Source organism: Paralichthys olivaceus, chromosome 13, assembly GCF_024713975.1.
Source record: "Paralichthys olivaceus isolate ysfri-2021 chromosome 13, ASM2471397v2, whole genome shotgun sequence".
NCBI lineage: Eukaryota > Metazoa > Chordata > Actinopteri > Pleuronectiformes > Paralichthyidae > Paralichthys > Paralichthys olivaceus.
Window position 1 is genome coordinate 12251206 of NC_091105.1, and position 19402 is coordinate 12270607.

A 19402-nucleotide genomic window follows, 5' to 3' on the forward strand; every position below is an offset into this window, starting at 1 on the left:
ACACATACAGGAGTGTTTTCACCTGCAAAAACTTTTGAACAAACAAATCAATAAATTAATATTATCTTAAAACACACAATTTCATACCTCATAACCCTCAGTCATGCTTTTACTGTAGTTTTGTATCCTTAATAAGAAATCTTATTTTCCTATCTAACGTGAATTCTTAATCTAATGAACTGAAGAAGTCGGTAATGTTGTGTTTCTCTCACTCGCTGAGTCTGACCCTCCTACCCAAAAAGGAGGATAATTCCTGGAAGACTAGTGATGCTGCGCGTTCCTCCTCATGAAATTAAAGCATCAAGCATTTGAACAGGAGACTACAGCCCGAGCTACGAGCACCTACAAAGCTCACTTATAGCCATCATGAAGGTTATGTTTTCACCCCTGTCCATTTGTTTTGTTTGCTGGTTGTTTGTAGGATTATGCAAAAACTACTGATCAGATTTCCATGAAAGTTGGTTTAAAGATAGAAAGAGCCAATTCAATTTTGGCACAGATCCCATCATTTCCAGGAACTTTCTTTAAAACTGCTGGCATTTTTATTGTCATGGATTTGCCAAGAAATAATTCATGGATCTTGATGGAAAAAAGGTGTTTAGGAATATGAGTATCTGCAATTTGGTGCACATCCAAATCAAGTGAATCCAGTGGTTTTAAACGTGGTTTCATAAGGGGACCCTTAGAACTTTGCGGTGGTACTCTACTGTGTCTTAGTTAACTCAACTGTTTATATTTAGCTTCTTTATCTATCTATTTAACTGATGTTGTATCTTAACATACTATTTCTTGGCTGGATATAATAACCAATTCATTTTTAGACTTTATTTTGTATTTCGATCTGTATATCGATGAAACAAACGTGACACAACGTTTAGTTAGTGAGCTTAGTTACTTTTGGACAGAGCCGGACAAGCCGTTGTTTTCAGTCTTTGCACTGTCACGATTTCTTCATTTACAGATGTTTATCTTGAAACATCCCAATGTCCTTTATTCTTACACTGGTTTTTATCCCTTTACGTCAACATCTTGGTGTGTCACTGTTTCCTCTGAGAGAATGTCCCTTGACCTTGAAGGAAAGTGCCTGGACGGTATATATGACTCACTGTGTGTCACTATGTCTGTCGGAGCAAGGACGAGCGTTCAGGGAGACATGGTGAGAGAGAGAGAGAGAGAGGCCACAAGCCCAACAAGCCACGCCCCCTCCACCCCCCCATCCCATCAGATATGAGGGTTTATTTTAGTCCGCCTCACCTCCAGCAGTCAGCGTCTCTGACTGATACAGGACTGTTTTATACTAGAGCAGTCAGGGACACTGAGATAACAAACAGAGTCACCTCAAATGTCTGTCAAGAAGCCAAAGTCCGTCTTGTGAGCTGTGACGTGATTGTTTTTTCTTGTGTTTTTGTCAGGACAATTAACTAAATGAAGTGTAAGGTGTATCACCATTGTGTAGCATGAAAACAAGGAGCTGCGCCTTAAGAAAAGGATTTCATGAATTGCTTTGGTAGTTTTTGCGTAGAATTCTGTTAATTAATAAATAACCAAACAAACCAATAGAAACATAATCTTCTTGGTGGAGGTAATAAAACAGGCGGACGTATTGAAAGCATCGTCCTTGGATGGGAAGAAGAAGGAATATTTTGCATTTGTGAAAGATAGACTTCTAAAAGGGTGCATCCAGCCGAGCTCATTTATGTAATAATGGATTTAAGCTGGTGATCTTTGTAGCACATGATCGCCCACACTCTCTTCTGCCTATTGCTACTGTCAAACTGCTCAGAAAGACCAAAATGACAAAAGATAGTTGCAGAAGATGGCTGTAATATTGTTCAAGCTCCAAAAACACCACATCCTTCATTCCCCCCAGGAAATGTCAGTAGTGTGTCACTCCTATAGAGAAAGAGTAATTTTAGAGAAGGCACATTAAAGGCTTCCAGGATGTGGTTGACTTCCTGTTTGCCCCTTGACACACAAATGTCATACAATAAGATCAAATTATAGTTAGTCATAGTTCTGCATTTGCTCCTTTACTAATGTTTGTGTGGGTATTTTGTGCATGTGTATCAGGTGACAAAGAAATATCGAGTTTGACCACTATGTTGAAACTACCTCACAACCATAGTCCTGTCTCTGCCTAGTAAACTCATCTAAAGTTTTTAAAATTCCTCTGCACCAGTGTGTGTTAAAAATATCTCTACTTCAAAAAAGACATCAAGCGATTGTTTCCACAAGCTCAGCTTGTGACGAGCAAACTGTGTGAAAATCAATGGACTGCCTCTCTGAACAAAACTGATTGATTACCAATCTTTTGTCTCACTGATAAATCAACTAATCGCTTGGTGCTATGAACCACAAGTGAGTGATATTGTTGATACTGTTTATGCTGCCTTCCTGGAAATCTCACAGCTGAAGTCCATGACACAGCTATCTGGATTAGTCTGTGATGAAATATCTTCTTAATCCTTGTATGTGCAGGGGATTTGGACTTGAGTGTTCTAATCTCATCAGGAAATTATTATTGTGAAGCGTGATGTTAGACAGGTAAGATAATTTAGGACCATGAGGTGAATGTCGTCAGTTGGCACCAAATCTCATATGGAAGCGTTTTCTGACATTTCATTGAACAGAGGCAGCAAATCTTAACACCAACAGCAGCAAAAAATGACAATATACTTTTGACTCTGACCTTCACGCTGTTGTGTGGTCGATTCATTCACTTTATGTACAGCTGAACCTCACGGCAACTTTAATCTGCATGTGTCTGCACAAGTTGACTGTCGGCTTATGTTTGTGTATCCCATCTCTGAGTTTTCATAGACTATGTGTGCCCACAGGACAGCTGGGAAATAGTGGAGGGTCTGCGAGGAGGCACCGGAACCGTCCTGGAGCCTCAGAAACAGGAGGGCTACATGCTGAAGAGGAGAAAGTGGCCTTTGAAGGGCTGGCATAAGGTATGATCCAACCTCTGTGATGTCCTTAACTGATCCACACTACATTTTACTTACTCATCAGGGTGATGACATCATGACGTGTTTTCTGAATTTTCCATTTCCCGGGTTTTACCGAACACTGACCATGTTGCTTTCACAATCTGTTCACATGACTCATTTACGTTTTGAAGTAATTGAATGAGTTTTTGCTGGAGATGATTTCAGCCGCAGAGGAGTCACATGTGACCTGGGTCAGAGACTCTCCATGCGGCGTCTAAAAGCTTTCACTCGGATGATGCTGTCTCAAAGGCTCAGTGTTCCTCTCAGATGCATTAGCTGATGGTCTGTTGGTTAATAGAGCTGTATACATTTAGTATTGACTTACAGTCAGAGCTTTGCAGGTCTTGGTGCTGTCAACAGTCTGACTCTGACAATGTAGAGATAGAATTTACAAAGATAACTGAGGAGGAGGAAGATGACAGCAGGTGGGGAGGAAGATGGAGGATAGGGAGGCAGATGGAAGAGATGGGGCTGGGATGAAAAACATCTCTAGATGATCTTGGCAATTGACGATGGTCAGAGTGATTATGGATATCCCAATGTCAAGAAGATATCAGCCTTGTTTTCACATTAATGTATTAAATTATTATTATTAATCATGGTAGTTTTAAATTATATAAAATTGTATCTGCCCCACAATAGTTTTCATATCTACATCTCCACACAATCAGTTTTACCCTCTATTATCTGTATCAGCATCAGCCCCCAAATCCCCACAGCGTTTGAGCTCCACTCCTTAGATCATATCCACTTTTTGCAATTACACAGGGTGGCACTAAGATGATCTGACACTGGAGGAGATCCCTCAATGCTGCAGCAGAGACATTAACAACACACATGACCAAAAGGCTGACTGTGTCATGATCACTCATAACAGTGACTTCAGTCTTGTGCTGTCTTGTGCATATCATCATTCCAGCTGCGTCTCATCTGCTCATCGTCCCGTTTTCTCCCTACAGAGATACTTCTTCCTGGACAAGGGCATCCTGAAGTACGGCAAGTGCAGTGCTGATGTAAGTACAGACGCCCGTCAGCTGCTTTCCATGTGGGAGGCTTTTTGTCTCTTGCGCTCTGTACCAGTGAACACAATATTACGTCACAATCTCCTGGTCATTGATGGGAGTCACACAGTGCAATGTATAATTCTATATTCATTGTATAGCTATTGAGAAAGTCTGCTTGGCCAGGTCTGAGCAGTATGAGGTCTCCTCCAGTATGTTTAGAGCATCATGTGTTGACATGTGTTGGCAGATCGAGAAAGGGAAACTGCACGGCCGCATTGACGTGGGACTCTCTGTCATGGCCATTAAGAAGAAAGCCAAGTGCATCGATCTTGATGCCGAGGAAAACATCTATCATCTGAAGGTAAACTGCAAGGCTAATGAATATAAGGCACCCCCCCCCCCCCCCACTGTCTTACAGGAAAAGATGGGAAAACATGGATTATTTAGATTATTCCCTGTGTGTTCCTGTAACAGCTGTCTGCATTGGAACGACTTTAAAATGACCTCATCACGTGTGGCTGAGAGGAAGATTGCTGCGTACCTGTTTTTCCACCTCTCGTCACCATACTTGTCCTTGTGTTACTTGACTAACACTGATTGTGGTATGTGCTCTGCAGATTAAGTCACAGGAGCTGTTTGATGAATGGGTGTCCAAGCTGCGCCACCACCGGCTCTATCGGCAGAATGAGATTGCTATGTACCCTAATGAGAAATCCTTCTACTACCCTCACTACTCCTCCCCTAAGTCGCCCAACTCCCCCAGCTTGGCCAAGAGTGCCTCTCTCAGAAAGGTAAACATCTCCATTACATAGCATACAGTTAATGAAAACTATGTGGTCTGTAAATGCTTTCCTCTATCTTTCTGCTTATGATTATCAGTGACTTTATACGGACGCCAACAATCTGACTATGACCTGATTCTAAATAAAACATTACTCTGATCATGATGTTTACTTGCTAATAGAATATTTCCATTCATGTTACCGTTTACATGTTACAGAGCATAGTCAACAATGACGTACGTCAACATTACATCCTCTATGTCCAACGTTTCTGCCATAATTTGCAAAACCTAACCTCAAATAATGCATGATGCTATTGTTGATAGCTTCATCTCGTTGTTGTATTTTCATCTTGCTCTCGAAGCCAGAACATGCATCATCAAGCAGTTGGTAACTGCAATAGGATGTAACAAATAAATTAAGACATATACATGTCTACATCATGCGACTAAGGTCAGAATGCTCCATGTGTCTTAATTCTATTATTGCTTATCCCCTGTATGACCCTGTTGGGCTTACGTTAATCAGAAAATGCTGTTTACAATAACAGTGATAGTCAGTGATATTTACTCAAGTCAAAGCCCCTCTATTGATACAGTTATGAAACATGCAAACAGTGATTGTTGTGACCTTTGGTTTTGTTTTCTGTTGCAGTGCATGTCTATACAAAGACAGTCCACAGTGCATTCTGTCGGAGCCTTCCCTTTAAGCTGCAACAGCCAGGCCAAAGTTACAGCCTGGCTCCAGTCATCAGATGACATGGACAAGTGCTCCAAAGGTGAGACAACAGAGCTGTCCCCTGTGATCCTAGTATGTGATGCACTTCTCTCTTCTTTCACATCATTTCATATGACTTCTGTCAAACCTGATTTGGTGGAAATTCACTGACCTAAAACTTTGGCTGGATTTGTGATTTCCATCATGAAATCATCTGCACTGTTATTTAAGGTACATGATGATAAGTTATACATCTCGATGTGTCAAGTTGGGGTTTTATTGAGAATCATTAATAATTACATACCTTTACAGAGGCTGCAGCTGAACGGTTGCAGAATTGTTTATTTGTTTGTGAAGGTTCGTCTTGTTTTCAGTGACTCCGAATTACAGTTAAGTTCCCAGAATTTAACAAAAGATCTAACCTTGGTGTGTTTTTGTGCTTCTGCGGTGGCTACAACCAGGGGCTGGAACCATTTCAGGTTCTCTCAGACCGTCCCATTCTTGTGAACACAATATCTCAAGAAGGCTTAAATTGACTTCCTTACAATTTATTTGGACTCAAAGGTGAACTGATTAGATTTTGGCAGCCAAAGGTCGAAGGTTAAGCTTGCTGTGAACTCACAAAATGCACGTTTTTGCCTCGTGAACAGGATATCTCAGAAACACCTCCAGAGAATCATTTGTCACAATTGTTGACTCCAGACTAATAAATGATTAGACTAATTGATTAGATTTGGATTGTCAAAGGTCGAGGTGACCTCTCTCAACACATTTTTATTTGTGAAAGGGACTTTTTTCAAATTTCGACCATCACTGGGACTCAAAGGTCAAAGTGACCTTATACGAGTCTGTAGACTTAAACCACAGCAGTTTTTTTTACGTGTGTCAGATGCTGGTACTAACAATATATCTCTCGCAGTGTTGTGTATACAGAAAGATGCTGTTGATTACTGATACACTGTTCGACCCATTTTCTTTCATTTGGATCCTTACAGTATCAACACTTTCTATTAAATGTGAAGCTATCTCTTTTTAAACCAGAAAGTTTGAAGTCCATCAAATATTTTTACAAGTCAAGGGACACAAAGAGTTGATTCTTTCTCTTTTCACATCTTAATTTTCTTTCCTCAATGTGGATCTTGTCTCTGGTCTGAACAGACCTGTCAGTCTGTGACGCCTACCTGCTGGAGCTCAACCACCTGCTTCAGAGCATGGAGGTCCTCCATCGAACATATTCTGCTCCATCTATCCAGGCCCTGCAGGTCAGCACTCCTTTTCTTTCTGGTTCTCTTTGTTTGGAACCGTTATCCAAATTCAACATTTTTAAGTCTGAGAAACAGCACAGTAAATAAACCACATCCTAACCCTCTGAAATTTATGAAAAGTAACTTCTCTTTTGTCTTCTTTTATCATTTCTCTCCATCTTGCTACTAAATACCTTGCACTGCCAGTTGGGAAATAACAACTGTCATCTTTATAATCCACCAGACATCTACATTCGACAGCCCTAAGAAGGAGAAGAGACTTCCAAAGAAATGGCGGAATAAAAACTACAACAAAGACGTAAAAACAACTCTGCAGGTAGACGATGTGACAATGAGAGTGATCATACTTTTTTTTTAGTGTGAGGCCCTCTTAGTTTTACTCCCTCTGCTTTAATGAAGGTACCCAGCTGCATCTCCTCTGGCTCTATCCGCCTCCATGCCTCTAACCCCAACCTCTCCTCCGCTGCACTCGCTAATGACAAAGCCGACACCGAGTCACTAGATTCTCCATTTGATGTGGCAAAGCTCCAGGAGGACTTCTGCCGTATCGCCACCAACTGTGAGTGAATGATTTTAATGAGCAGATTGATTTTTTGGGTACGTACAACAAACCCAAGATTTTAAAGATACTTTGCAAACTCTCTCTGTCTTATTTGCAAGTACAATAGCACTGGCAATGTGTTGTCTGTACCGAGCAGACGAGAAGTGACAGCCATGCAGCTGTTAATTACCGATAAACTGTCGGTCTCAGTTTTCATTCATTAAAATTCTGATGATGTTCCCTGTCAGCATCCCCTCGCTGTTACCACGTGAGACATTTACATTTTGTAAACCAGAGAGAATTAAAAATCTCTTTTGTAAACAGAAGGTTGCTTCACATGGGACTAATTTAGTTTTCTGCCACTCCTCTGTGAATCTCATATTCAGACACCTGATGCTTGACATGGAATAATGAGGATGATCTGTGTTTTACATAATGATATCACGATTTTAACATTGCTCCTGGGAGTAGCTGTCAATGCATTTAAATTGCACATTAGAAATTATGAAGATAAGGATGTGTGATGAGCCTTAATATTTATTATTAACATCATTTTCCTTTAATGTATTTTCCTAAGAACTGATTATGAAATGCCTGGTAAAAATTACTATCATTAAACAAAGATGGCAGCTTGCTGAGCGACGGGAGAAAATCAAAATTTCACTTGTGTGATAGACTGGATGGACTGTGATATGATCTACATCTCTTCAAAATGAATACTGATCTGGTTCACATCTAAAGCTCCCTGCTTCTCCTCTTGTTGCCGCAGTGCATACAACCATGAAGTCGGCTCTCAGTTCACTGACGTCTGAGCGGGAGAGGTTAAAGCAGTGTCTGGACCATGAAACATGTCCCCCTACCTCGCCGCAAGTTGTCGGTTTGAAGAACACGCTGGCGACGGTATGTGAAATACACACATAATGATACGCAGGCACAGAGATCTTTACCAGTCTCTAGAAACACATTCCACTTTCTTTAAGTCTTTCGCTCTACTCTCATGTGCTGTGTCCTCCCACACCACTTGTCAGCCGTGACACACTGATGAGTCTTTTAGAGGAATCACTAGCTGCTGGTGTGATGTGGTCGACCCACTTCAACATGACCACATTCAACAGTCATGTTTCCAGCGACTGGTGCCTCCTGCCCTGAGTCTCTTTCTATTTTCTGTCTCTAGTTACACACGTTTACTGTGATGCTGACTTCTTCTTATTCTTGGTTATGAGGCTTCCTCTCTGCCCACACCATTTCAGCCTATATGAACATAAGTTTGTTACTTCCTATATTAGCCCAGGTGACGTTTTCTAGCTTAAGTGTAGTCTTTTAGTGGTAGTTATTTTTCAGTATTGTAGTGTAGTTCAGTATTCTTGCAAAAATAATAATTTTGCACTGTCCTCATCTTAATGTATTGACTCTATCTATCTATCTATCTATCTATCTATCTATCTATCTATCTATCTATCTATCTATCTATCTATCTATCTATCTATCTATCTATCTATCTATCTATCTATCTGTCTGTCTGTCTCTACATTTATCTAGACATCTATATCTCTATACCTATCATTATCTCTATCTCTCTCTACCTCACATCTGGTGGATCACATCATTTAGGCTCTCACTGCTTCCTGCCTGATTTCTGCTGATGTGATAACACATATTTATACTTGTACACATGTCTCTGTTGTAAATGATTATATTCAGTGTTATGTCGGGTGTCCACTATATTTGATGTTTACACTGGTTATTTTTCCAGGCTTTAGCCCAGAACTCTGAGCTGAGAGAGCGCCTGAGCAAGATTCATGCCGAGTCCCACATCGTAGAGCCCACATTAATAAATCTCACTGCCCCTGTGCAGGTGGGTGCAGGAATGCAGTGACTCTACCCAACACCCCCACCCCCCATCACCACCACCTTCACGATGATTATTATTACCTCCATTTCTTTTTCTCCATCCTACACTGTCTCCAGTTTGCCACGGCATGAATGAGCTGTCCTTTCCCACTCTTTAAGATGCAACAAACATTTGCGCTCCTCCCGCCCCCTCACTGCACTCACTCTTGTGATGACAATGGGAAAAAAAAGTGAACAGAATTTTCTTCACGACTCACCAGGAAATGCTGCCTCCTGGAAAAAAAGTTGTGTATCTGTTCTTTTCGATGAGAAAGTGCTTCCTCTCAGTCTAATGGTTCAGAGGAAGACATCTAACCACCTAACACATTATCGTCTCCTGAGGGAAGCCCTTTGCTCCCTAATCAGATTTGCTGACCTGAGGGTGATCTGATCTGCTTAATCGTGTCCCTGGAAATTTGTTGAACACACATTTACAAAACTAATGCACCATCTCTGAGATTATCACCTTGCTTATTAATCAGCTTCAGCATTAACAAAGGATAGCCAGGTGTACTCACTTCCACATGTGCTTCTGTGTAAAAGGTTTGCATGTTTTCAATTGTTGCAAGAAGAATTACGTGAATGGCTAATTTTAAATGTGCATCCTTTGTTTGTGATATTGCACAGAGCTGGTTTGCAGTGTAAGGGCCATGTCACACACACGCAAATGCAAAGCGAATATCGCAGGAAACCCAAATTTGCCAAAAGAAGCAATTGGGAATGAACAGGGGGGTTGAAGGTTCTGACACATTTGTGTATGTGTGACTGGCCTTATGGCTTTTCAAACTTGTTGCAAAGTTGCACGATTGACATGTGATATACCGTCTCTAGAACTACTCTACTACAATTGTTTGAGAAACAAGTCTTTTATCGTACCTGTAGCTGAATTCTTCCTTTACAAAAATGTAAAGTCTTTAGTGTTCAGATTTTTAGAAGGTGATTATGTGGTCAGTTCAAATGATGTCACACATGAACATCATGAATTAAAAACAAACTGTCAGCTCTGAAATATCTTTATGAAACACTATGAAACAAGAATGCATGCAGTGAGTTAATACAGTTATCTGTTTTATTATTTCCTTTTCCATAGCACACTCTGACTGTATTATAGTCTTTCAATACGTACTGTTGTGTATTGTGATACTGTAGCTACACATTGTGATTGTATTGTATTCTGAATGACCCTGTGATTGTCACGCTCCCTCGCTACAATGAGGTCATCCCCTGTTTGCTCTTAATTATAGCTGTGGATACTGTGTCTCCTAGAAACAGGTCTCTGTGGATGAATCCCCTCCCCTTGTGCACCAAGTGTCCAATGAGAGCAGAGCTTCAATCGCAGAGTCTTTGTCCGAGTTCTTTGATGCACAGGAAGTCCTGCTGTCTGCTAGCTCCTCTGAAAATGAGGTAAGTGTAGGTGTTGAAGCTTCTACCCATTAGAAGGTTAACAAAGAAAGTTCTGGATCGGACCCTTTGTCCAGATCAACGCAAACATTGAATGGGTTCTTTCTCTGCCTATGGTTTTATCCTTTTTTTGTAATCCTACTAAGTACGGACAAACCAATTAAAATGGCACTAAGTCAAGCAAATACCTCCAGTCCCCTTAAATTCAACCAAGCTGCACTAAATGGCACACACTCATGGAAATATGCCTGATTTATTTCATCAAGATCCATGAATTGTTCCCTGGGAAATCTGTGAAAATGTCTCACAATATTAAAATCAGTGATAAAACAAATCCTGGATGCAGCCCCTTAACCGTATCTGCAGCAAAATTGAATGTGTTCTTTCTTGGCCCATGTCCCATCCTTCCACCAGGTGTTGTGGAAATTTATCTTGTAGTTTTTGCATAATCCTGCTGACAAACAAAAAAGGACAGAGGCGAGAACATAACCTTCTTGGTGTAGGTAAAAATAAACCAGACAATTGGGTCTAAAATAAAATTTCCATCAAAGGTTTTTAATTCATCTGACTCAGTTCTGTCTATATCTGTTGAACTCCATCGCTGAGAGAACAGCCTTTCATTAACATTATGTTTGTAGTTGTGAAGTTTATGTTGAAGTTTTATGATGTCTGCCCTCCACTTCTTCTTTCTCCTCTTCTTTCATTGTTCGTGCGTACACGTCTGATCAGTTCACAGCTGAAGCGGAAACAATGTGAAAATGGAAGTTAATTACTTAAATCTAAAAATACAGCACGCCGAGGTGCAAATTTGTCACCAGGTCCTCAGGGACCATTCATCTCCAGATCTGCTGCTGACATGACAGGATGTTGAAGGAGGCCTGCACAGTCCCCTGCTGCAGGTTGTATTAAAAAGGTGTCTTTTATCTATCAGCTTAAGTCTGGATGGGTTTTTTGTAGGCCTCAGAGGATGACTCATACATCAGTGACGTCAGTGACAACATTTCCATGGACAACTTCAGCAATGGGACAGAAATCGAGAGACCAAACTCAGGTAAGCCAAGAGCTTCTAGTGCCGGTCCAATTTCAAGGGTTCAGTGACAAAATGCCATTTGTTGTTTGACCACACAAAGAACTGTCAGTGTCCTGACCTCATTCACCTTCTGCTCCCAGGGTCTGCAGAAAAAGGCGCTGCCCTTTGTCAGCGTAGATCCTGCCTGCCCTCTCTCAGTCCCAACAACAGCACCATCAGCCTGTGGAACATCCTCAGGAACAACATCGGCAAAGACCTGTCTAAGGTGGCGATGCCTGTGCAACTCAACGAGCCGCTCAACACCCTGCAGAGATTGTGTGAGGAGCTGGAGTACAGCGAGCTGCTCGACAGAGCCGCCAACACACAGGACCCTTTTGAACGTATGGTGAGATGGCAAATTCACTTGCGCTGTTTTGAGTGAGTGGGAAGGGTCAGATCACAAGTTCAGTTCCAGCATTCAGTGGGCCTCCTGACAAACTTCAAAAAGTTCTATCAATACTTGCATCCATAATTTGTACTGTTTATCCTGTTGCCGGTATTGGGCGAGAGGCGTGGTACACCCTGCACATGTCGCCAACAAATGGCAGGGCTGACATATGGTGATTAATAACATTCACATTCACACACAGTCAGTCTTCATGACTTTGGGAGGAAGCCAGAGTTTACTCTGAGAAAACCTTCACAGACACAGGGAGAACATGCAAACTCCACACAGAGCCACTGACTGAAACAGGATTCGAACCAATGACCTTCTTGCTGTGCTGACCTCTATCAATACAAAAAATTGATTGAGGCACATTATTTTTAAAAAGCCCGAAATGGTCCATTACTGGCTTGTGGCTTTTGTTTCTTTTAACCGAATTAGAAGACATTTTGTCCAGTGCTGGAGCTCCTGCCAGCCCTGCTTATCACATTATATTCAAGGGAGAGACCATTTTCTGTCTGCTGACTTTCAGTGTTTCACTTTAGCTCACATTTGCACTGACTGACTTTGGAGTGATTCAGTTTATGGTTCTTAATTGTTCTTTTGTGCGTGTGAGAGGTGCAGAGATGCAGCTGGCAGAGTGGCTTTGTTATAAAAGACAAATGTGCAACATACAGTGTATAAATGTGATATGGAAAGCAGTGGAAGTCATCTGCAGTGTGCGGCCTCCCATTATGATATGAAATTAATTCAGCACTCCCTCTTGGCTCAACTGTGAGAAGCATTCAGACAGAGGCCCTTTTCATAACTGTAAAATGGGGAGGAAATTAGAACTGCAGAAAATTAAAATGGGATTTGACTTATCATAAAAAATGTATGCTAAAGTTCTTTGTTTCAGGTCTCTGGCATTTGTTCATCCTAGGTTTTCATAATTTCACAATTTTATGTCTCTTTTTGCTTCACCTCAGTTTCTGCAATGTATTATTCAGTCTTGAAAATTGTAGATAAAGCGACTAACTGTATAGTTTTGTGTTTATGCAGGTATACATAGCTACATTTGTTGTGTCAGGCTATGCATCTAGCTACTACAGAACTGGTGGAAAGCCTTTCAACCCCGTCCTGGGAGAGACATACGAATGTGACCGGCCGGATAAAGGCTTTCGATTTGTTGCGGAGCAGGTATGCATGATTTTTCAATTTCTGTGCTGTCAACGTTTGAACAATCACAGCGCTCTAATAACGATTCAACAAATCAATGTTCTAACGTTGTTTCCCTTTTTTCATCGTCAGGTCAGCCATCACCCTCCGATCTCAGCCTGTCACGCAGAGTCTAAAAATTTCATGTTCTGGCAAGGTAGAGGAATATGTAAATGAGCAGGATCTATTATTAGTTTCTGTTCATGTAACGGAGCAGCTGGTTGTTCTGGATAAATGTTGATGTGCTCTTCTCCGACTGATTCTTTAGACGTGAGGTGTAAGAACAAGTTCTGGGGGAAGTCGATGGAGATTGTTCCTGTGGGTACAACTCATGTAACTCTGCCAGAGTGAGTCTCTCCTGCCTCGTTTACTCCCGGACAGGACACACAAAGACACACACACACACACACACACACACACACACACTTGAGGCTTAATCTAAACTTATTGTTACTTCTTGCCCAAACATAACCTAAACCTAAACTTAGCCTAACTTTAAAACATCTTAAAGTCTTAAAATTTCTATACTTTAAAATGTAATGATTTACATCATGGTGACTTAATTTTTGTTCCCATTATGCGAGTGTATAAACAGATTCAGGTCCCTACAACATGAGTATTACCTAGACAACACACACAGATTACACACATCAACGACCCTGACAAATGTAAATTAATAGTTTTAAATTCTTTTTTTTTAGATTTGGGGACCACTATGAGTGGAACAAGGTGACGTCCTGCATCCACAACATTCTCAGTGGACAGCGCTGGATTGAACACTACGGGGAGATCTCCATCCAAAACACCAGCAGTGACATTTGCCAATGCAAGATCACGTTTGTTAAGGTGAGGTCAATCTCGGAGCCCACATATCATCTGACGACAGACTAACCTCTGGCGGCAACAGTTTCCGGTGTAGACAGCAGATATTCGGGCCAAAACTCCATCTTTTATTTGCCGCACATTGTTTACAGTCTGGCTAGCTTCTTTTATCAAGAGTTAAATGTTTCTCCACAACAGAGATACTTTTTGTTTGTGTTATGTCAAGACAACATTTAGGGAAATCTGTATTAACACCTATCTGCATATGAAGGCAAATAATTCAAAAAGCCCATTGCAGATGCATTTCGGTCAGTGTGTTCTATTTTGCTGCCTGCTTCTCAGACATCTGAGAAGATGTCTGATCCCAAAATCTCATCCCTCTCTTTCAGTGTCTGCATATTGTTTATAGAGATTAAGGTGAGGTTAACACTGTAAAAACATTTTGAGTAGTACTTAATATCAGTATGCAGTGCTGCACCCAAAGACCCTCGCCACCTCTAACTTCTCTAACATCTTATTAACAGAGGCATTATTGTTCCAGACACGTGTTATCAATTCTGCCTGCAGTGTCTTGTGTTCATTCTAATCCCAGACTAATTATGATTCCTTTCACTGTGGGCTCGAGAGCAAGAGTTGAAAAAAGAGAGAAGCTTTGCACTTGAAATAACTTCACTAAATCAAATAGTTAGTATTAAGCAAGTGATCTGAAGAAAATCAATCAAATATTTTCCATGTCTACTTCACTGCCAACAACTGCTCTGGCTCTGTGGACGTGGCAGCCCGAGTCGACCAATGACATTTACACCTCTGTAGAGCTGCATGACTGTGAAACCCTCTGCACAGCTACAAAGCTGCTGTGTGGAGATACCAGAACACCGCACAGCAGAAGTATGAAGCCTTAAGGAGTGTTGTCCCACCTTTACGACATGAGTATATCCAATACTGTCAACCATAGTGATTTATAAGCCACCATATTTACGTATATAAATATATTTAAGTATATTATTGGTCCATAATACTGTATCTCACTCATTTGCCATATCTTAGTGTTGGTAGCATAGATTATTTTCAAAGATAGACGACATGACAACTCCCCAAAAGGGAAGTCAAAGCATGAGAGCCCCAGAAGGCTTCACCAAATAACCTCAAGGCATGAAAAGGCATTTTTCAGTTAAAGGTGCAGTGTGTAGAATTTTGTGATATCTAGTGTTGAAATTGCATGTTGCAGCTGAACACCCCTCACCTCACCCTCTCCTTCCAAACATGAAAAAGAAACAGTGGTAGACTTTAATTGTCATAAAAACTCAAAAGGTGTTCAGTTTGTCCAGTCTGGACTAATGTAAAAAACATGGTGGCCTCCGTAGAGAGGGTCCCCTCGGTGTAAATGTAAAATATTTAAATATAAAGGGCCTTTTCTGGGGTAAAGAAAACTACAATTCATACAATTTAGATGAAACGAACTAGTGAAAACATCATGAGGATTATTCTACATTAAATTTCTGCCAATAGATCCCTTTCACCTAAATCTACACACTGGACCTTTAATTGTGTTGACTACACATCACCCACAGTCATAGTCAGATCTGTACGTCCTTCATTAGTCTATAAACAGTCTACACAGATGGTTGTCTTCACATGCAGGTCAGCATTCTCTTGGTATTTTCAGTGTCAGATGCATGGAAGGCTTTACCGTGAAGAGAAGGTTAATTGCTTTAGCTTGTGTCCCATTTTAAAGACCTGAAGCTGCGCAGCATCACTAGCCAAAACATGTCAGAACTCATTATGCATTCTCATTTCTCATTAAACACAGCAGCCCTGCAACACACTCTGGTGCTCAGGGTGGTTTACGCAACAGCAACATCTGCCGACTGCGAGTGGACTCCGTCACGATCTCTGCACTGTCCATTTACACTCAGCTGCAGTGGCACATTCCTCTCTGTGCAATGAGGATACTAACCCATTCTGTCAAATTGTTTTCACAGGCCAAATACTGGAATTCAAGTGTGAACGAGGTGGAGGGAACCGTCACGGATCAGAAAGGGAAGGTCGTCCACAGACTCTTTGGAAAGTGGCAAGAGGCAGTTTTCTGTGGAGACCCACCTTCAGCCACATGCATCTGGAGAGCAAGTATGGCAGGTTTCTCTAACAACTGTGCACCAAAGACTCCTGGAAAACACATGTCTCTCTATCATGATATCTAACGCCATGGTTATTTGTTTGCAATGCAGATGCAATGCCGGTGGACTATGAGCAGTACTATGGTTTTACAAAGTTTGCTGTTGAACTGAATGAGTTGGACCCCTCTCTGAAACTGCTGCTACCACCCACAGACACCAGACTACGAGTTGACCAAAGGTTAGAGCAAAAACTCGGAAAATAAAAACATGCACGTTGGGACTTTTTGCAATATCCTGAAAGATAAGACTAAAGGAAACACTAGACTTCTGCCTCAGTATTATGATATGATGATATCAGAAACAGTTCATTGCCAGTGAATATCTGTGCAACACATCTTTTATCACATCACGAATCTCAGTTGAATGCTTGAGAGCCGTCTTGAAAAGTGCACACCCTACACTTTGATCAAAATAGCATAAAAACAGGCACATCAATACTCATGTTAAGAATAGTAAGTAACCTCAGAAACTTTCAGATCCAACAACATTATTTTAGATGACATTAGTACAGTTTAAAAGTCTGTTAAGTAAAGGCTGCTGCCATGAGGCGCCACAGGCATAAGAAGCATTAGGCAGCAAAGTAAAAATAATGTCATTTCAATATCCTGATTTATGTGTTTTCCTATTTGTCCATATAATGGATGTGTCTGTGTCGGGCTGGCAGACTGCTGGAGGAGGGGAAGTTGGAGGAGGCAGAGGAACAGAAGCAGAGGATTGAACAGCTGCAGAGAGAAAGACGGAGAGTCCTGGAGCAGAGCAATGCCACGCATCAGCCTCATTTCTTCAGGTAACGACAAGACTGATCTACTTACATTATGTATCCAAAAACTTTTCATTTTGGTCACCTTTTAAATGCGTCATATCCATTTTACCCGTGGTAAAATACACTACAAGAGAGCAAGGAAAATTACAAATGTAATAAAATTAATCAATGAAAAATTAATGAAAATATTAGAGACTTCATTAGAAATATTAGTATACAATTCTGAAAACTGGATGCTTTATTTATTGTTTGTATGAGAGAATGAGTTATGCATTGAGTTAAATTTGTCCGTCTCTGCTATAACTTTATGAGAAAACGACTTATGACGAGGGATAAACACACTGTTATCCAGTCAGCAGCTTTTTCCTTCTGCTGTTTGTATTGGACACCAGTAATTCATTACGATTATTTATTGCCACGTAACGTGAATAAAACTTTAATTAATTTCCTCAGCTGTGAACATGATTTGCACCTATGTGTCATCAGGTAGATTTTCATTAGCAATGGCCCTGAAGACAACAAGGCTTCATGATGTCATCAAATTAGGTCTTCTCTTATTGTTATGATTGAGAGACCATTACACTTATGTTCCCCTGCCTCTTCATCTCTCAACTATAATTTGCTTTATTTCATTTTATTATTACAGTTTCCATTTTTTCTTCTATGCATTACTTTATATAGATGTATGTACATTATATTTACACTTACTATGCTTTACATGTGCTGTCAACATACCTGATTTCTCTGTATAATTATTTTTTAGGGGTCTATATTTGACTGAAAGACCCTGAGTGGCCAAAAATAGATGTTGTATGTTTAATAAAATGCAGCTTGTCATGGTAACACAATAATTTCATCATTACAAGCTGGAATGTATTTTTTTTCCTCAGGAGGTCCAAGGACGATACGTGGGTGAGCAACAACACGTACTGGGAGTTGAGGAAGGACCTCGGCTTCGCCCACATAGATTTTCCGATGCTGTGGTGACCCCTGAAATGGACCTCGCACACTTTTTCCACCTGCGCAGCCTCTACTGTGACCCAGGCTGGTTCTGGTGACGTCTGTATCCCAGTCTTGCCATCCACATTCAATCCTGTCTTAGTTATTGCAGTTCATCAAAGTTGTTGCCTTAAAAGCAAGTGCTTATCTAAGTTTTGTAAACATGTTTATGCAATTAAATTATAAAAAAAAGTTGATCGATTGATCAAACAGTTTTTGCCCATATTTCCATGTCTAATGTTACACTGTGCAACTGAAACTGAGAAAATGATTTGGTATTTATGATGATAAATATTTTAAAGGAGACACATTATGCTTTTTGTCTTTCCTCAAGTAGATGGTAGGTTTTTTCTGTGTGTATGACATCTGCAAAGTTAAAAAAGCCCAAAGTCCATCCTAAAGGGAGCTCCTCCCCCGCACAGAACATGCTGCTCCTGAAACTCTTGAAACACCTCTTGAGTAATCTGGGTATCACGGTGTCATGTGACATCACAATGTGACATCACATTTGCATAAAATAATAATATTGATGAATCCAGGTAGAGCAGCAAGAGCAGAGGCCGACATTTCATATGAGTGCTGGAAGTGGTTGACCAATCACAACAGAGTGGGCCAGCTAGCCAATGAGAGCAGACTGGGCTTTATCAGGAGGGGGGACCTTTAACGAGACAGGAGCTAAAACCAAGTGTTTTAGACAGAGGCTGAAAATAGGAACTGCAGCAAGAGACAGAATGAGGAAGTGTTTTTTTTGTCTACACCAGTTTAACATGTACCGAACAACTAGTCTCTTTAGCTGCCGTCTCATCATGGACATTCTCTACCTCTGAGATAAAACTAGCCTTGAAATGCCAGTCATGAAGTAAACACATGTTATATTTATTCTACACCTGCCTGATGCCTTACTGCTTGTTCTCATATTGTTTAATTTATTTTTGTTGCATCTCTTAAGTGTTTTTTAAAATGTATGTTTTGTAAGGAATTCTTAAAAACACATGACTGTAATCCTTACTGACCTTTTCTTTCTGGCTCCATCACAGTGATTACAGCTTTTTGCTATGACTGTGTCAATGATTGTGCACCAATGAGCTGCTGTAGCAAACATCAAATCCAGCTGTTTTTCACTTCATACACTCATACGTCGTCTCTGTGGACTCGGGGAGGATTTGTGACCAAAAGTGTCAGAAGCTATGCTCCATGAGCTCAAATAAAATCTGTGAGGCTTTCTTTCTGTTGAGTCTTTGCTTTTTTGGGGGCTGTTTGTTCAAAACACTGACAGCAACTTGGCTATTGCACTAATTTCCACTTACTTCAGATGAACCGACAGCAAAAGAGAAAACATCTGAATCAGGTTTAAATGTCACATTTAGACAGAAGAGGAAGAAGAAGAAGACAATTTT

General features: G+C 40.7%; 1 protein-coding gene across 6 annotated transcripts in view; it reads left to right on the forward strand.

The window, feature by feature from the left end:
* The window catches only part of osbpl3b (oxysterol binding protein-like 3b), a 30610-nt gene extending 11381 nt beyond the window's left edge, over positions 1 to 19229 (forward strand). Inside the window, exons 3-23 of one of the 6 annotated variants that reach the window (XM_020093501.2) lie at positions 2838 to 2954; positions 3953 to 4006; positions 4245 to 4358; positions 4615 to 4788; positions 5434 to 5557; positions 6655 to 6758; positions 6985 to 7077; positions 7161 to 7320; positions 8072 to 8202; positions 9056 to 9157; positions 10459 to 10596; positions 11551 to 11644; positions 11764 to 12008; positions 13089 to 13226; positions 13338 to 13401; positions 13513 to 13591; positions 13946 to 14090; positions 16049 to 16193; positions 16295 to 16421; positions 16908 to 17030; positions 17897 to 19229. In XM_020093501.2, the coding sequence (XP_019949060.1) occupies positions 2838 to 2954; positions 3953 to 4006; positions 4245 to 4358; positions 4615 to 4788; positions 5434 to 5557; positions 6655 to 6758; positions 6985 to 7077; positions 7161 to 7320; positions 8072 to 8202; positions 9056 to 9157; positions 10459 to 10596; positions 11551 to 11644; positions 11764 to 12008; positions 13089 to 13226; positions 13338 to 13401; positions 13513 to 13591; positions 13946 to 14090; positions 16049 to 16193; positions 16295 to 16421; positions 16908 to 17030; positions 17897 to 17993 (2568 nt within the window). In that variant the 3' untranslated portion in view covers positions 17994 to 19229. Of the gene's footprint in view, positions 1 to 2820; positions 2955 to 3952; positions 4007 to 4244; positions 4359 to 4614; positions 4789 to 5433; positions 5558 to 6654; positions 6759 to 6984; positions 7078 to 7160; positions 7321 to 8071; positions 8203 to 9055; positions 9158 to 10458; positions 10597 to 11550; positions 11645 to 11763; positions 12009 to 13088; positions 13227 to 13337; positions 13402 to 13512; positions 13592 to 13945; positions 14091 to 16048; positions 16194 to 16294; positions 16422 to 16907; positions 17031 to 17896 lie in introns of all 6 variants that reach the window. The other 5 variants (XM_020093502.2, XM_069536886.1, XM_020093503.2 and 2 more) reach the window with 5 other exon arrangements.
* Positions 19230 to 19402: the final 173 nt, after the last annotated feature.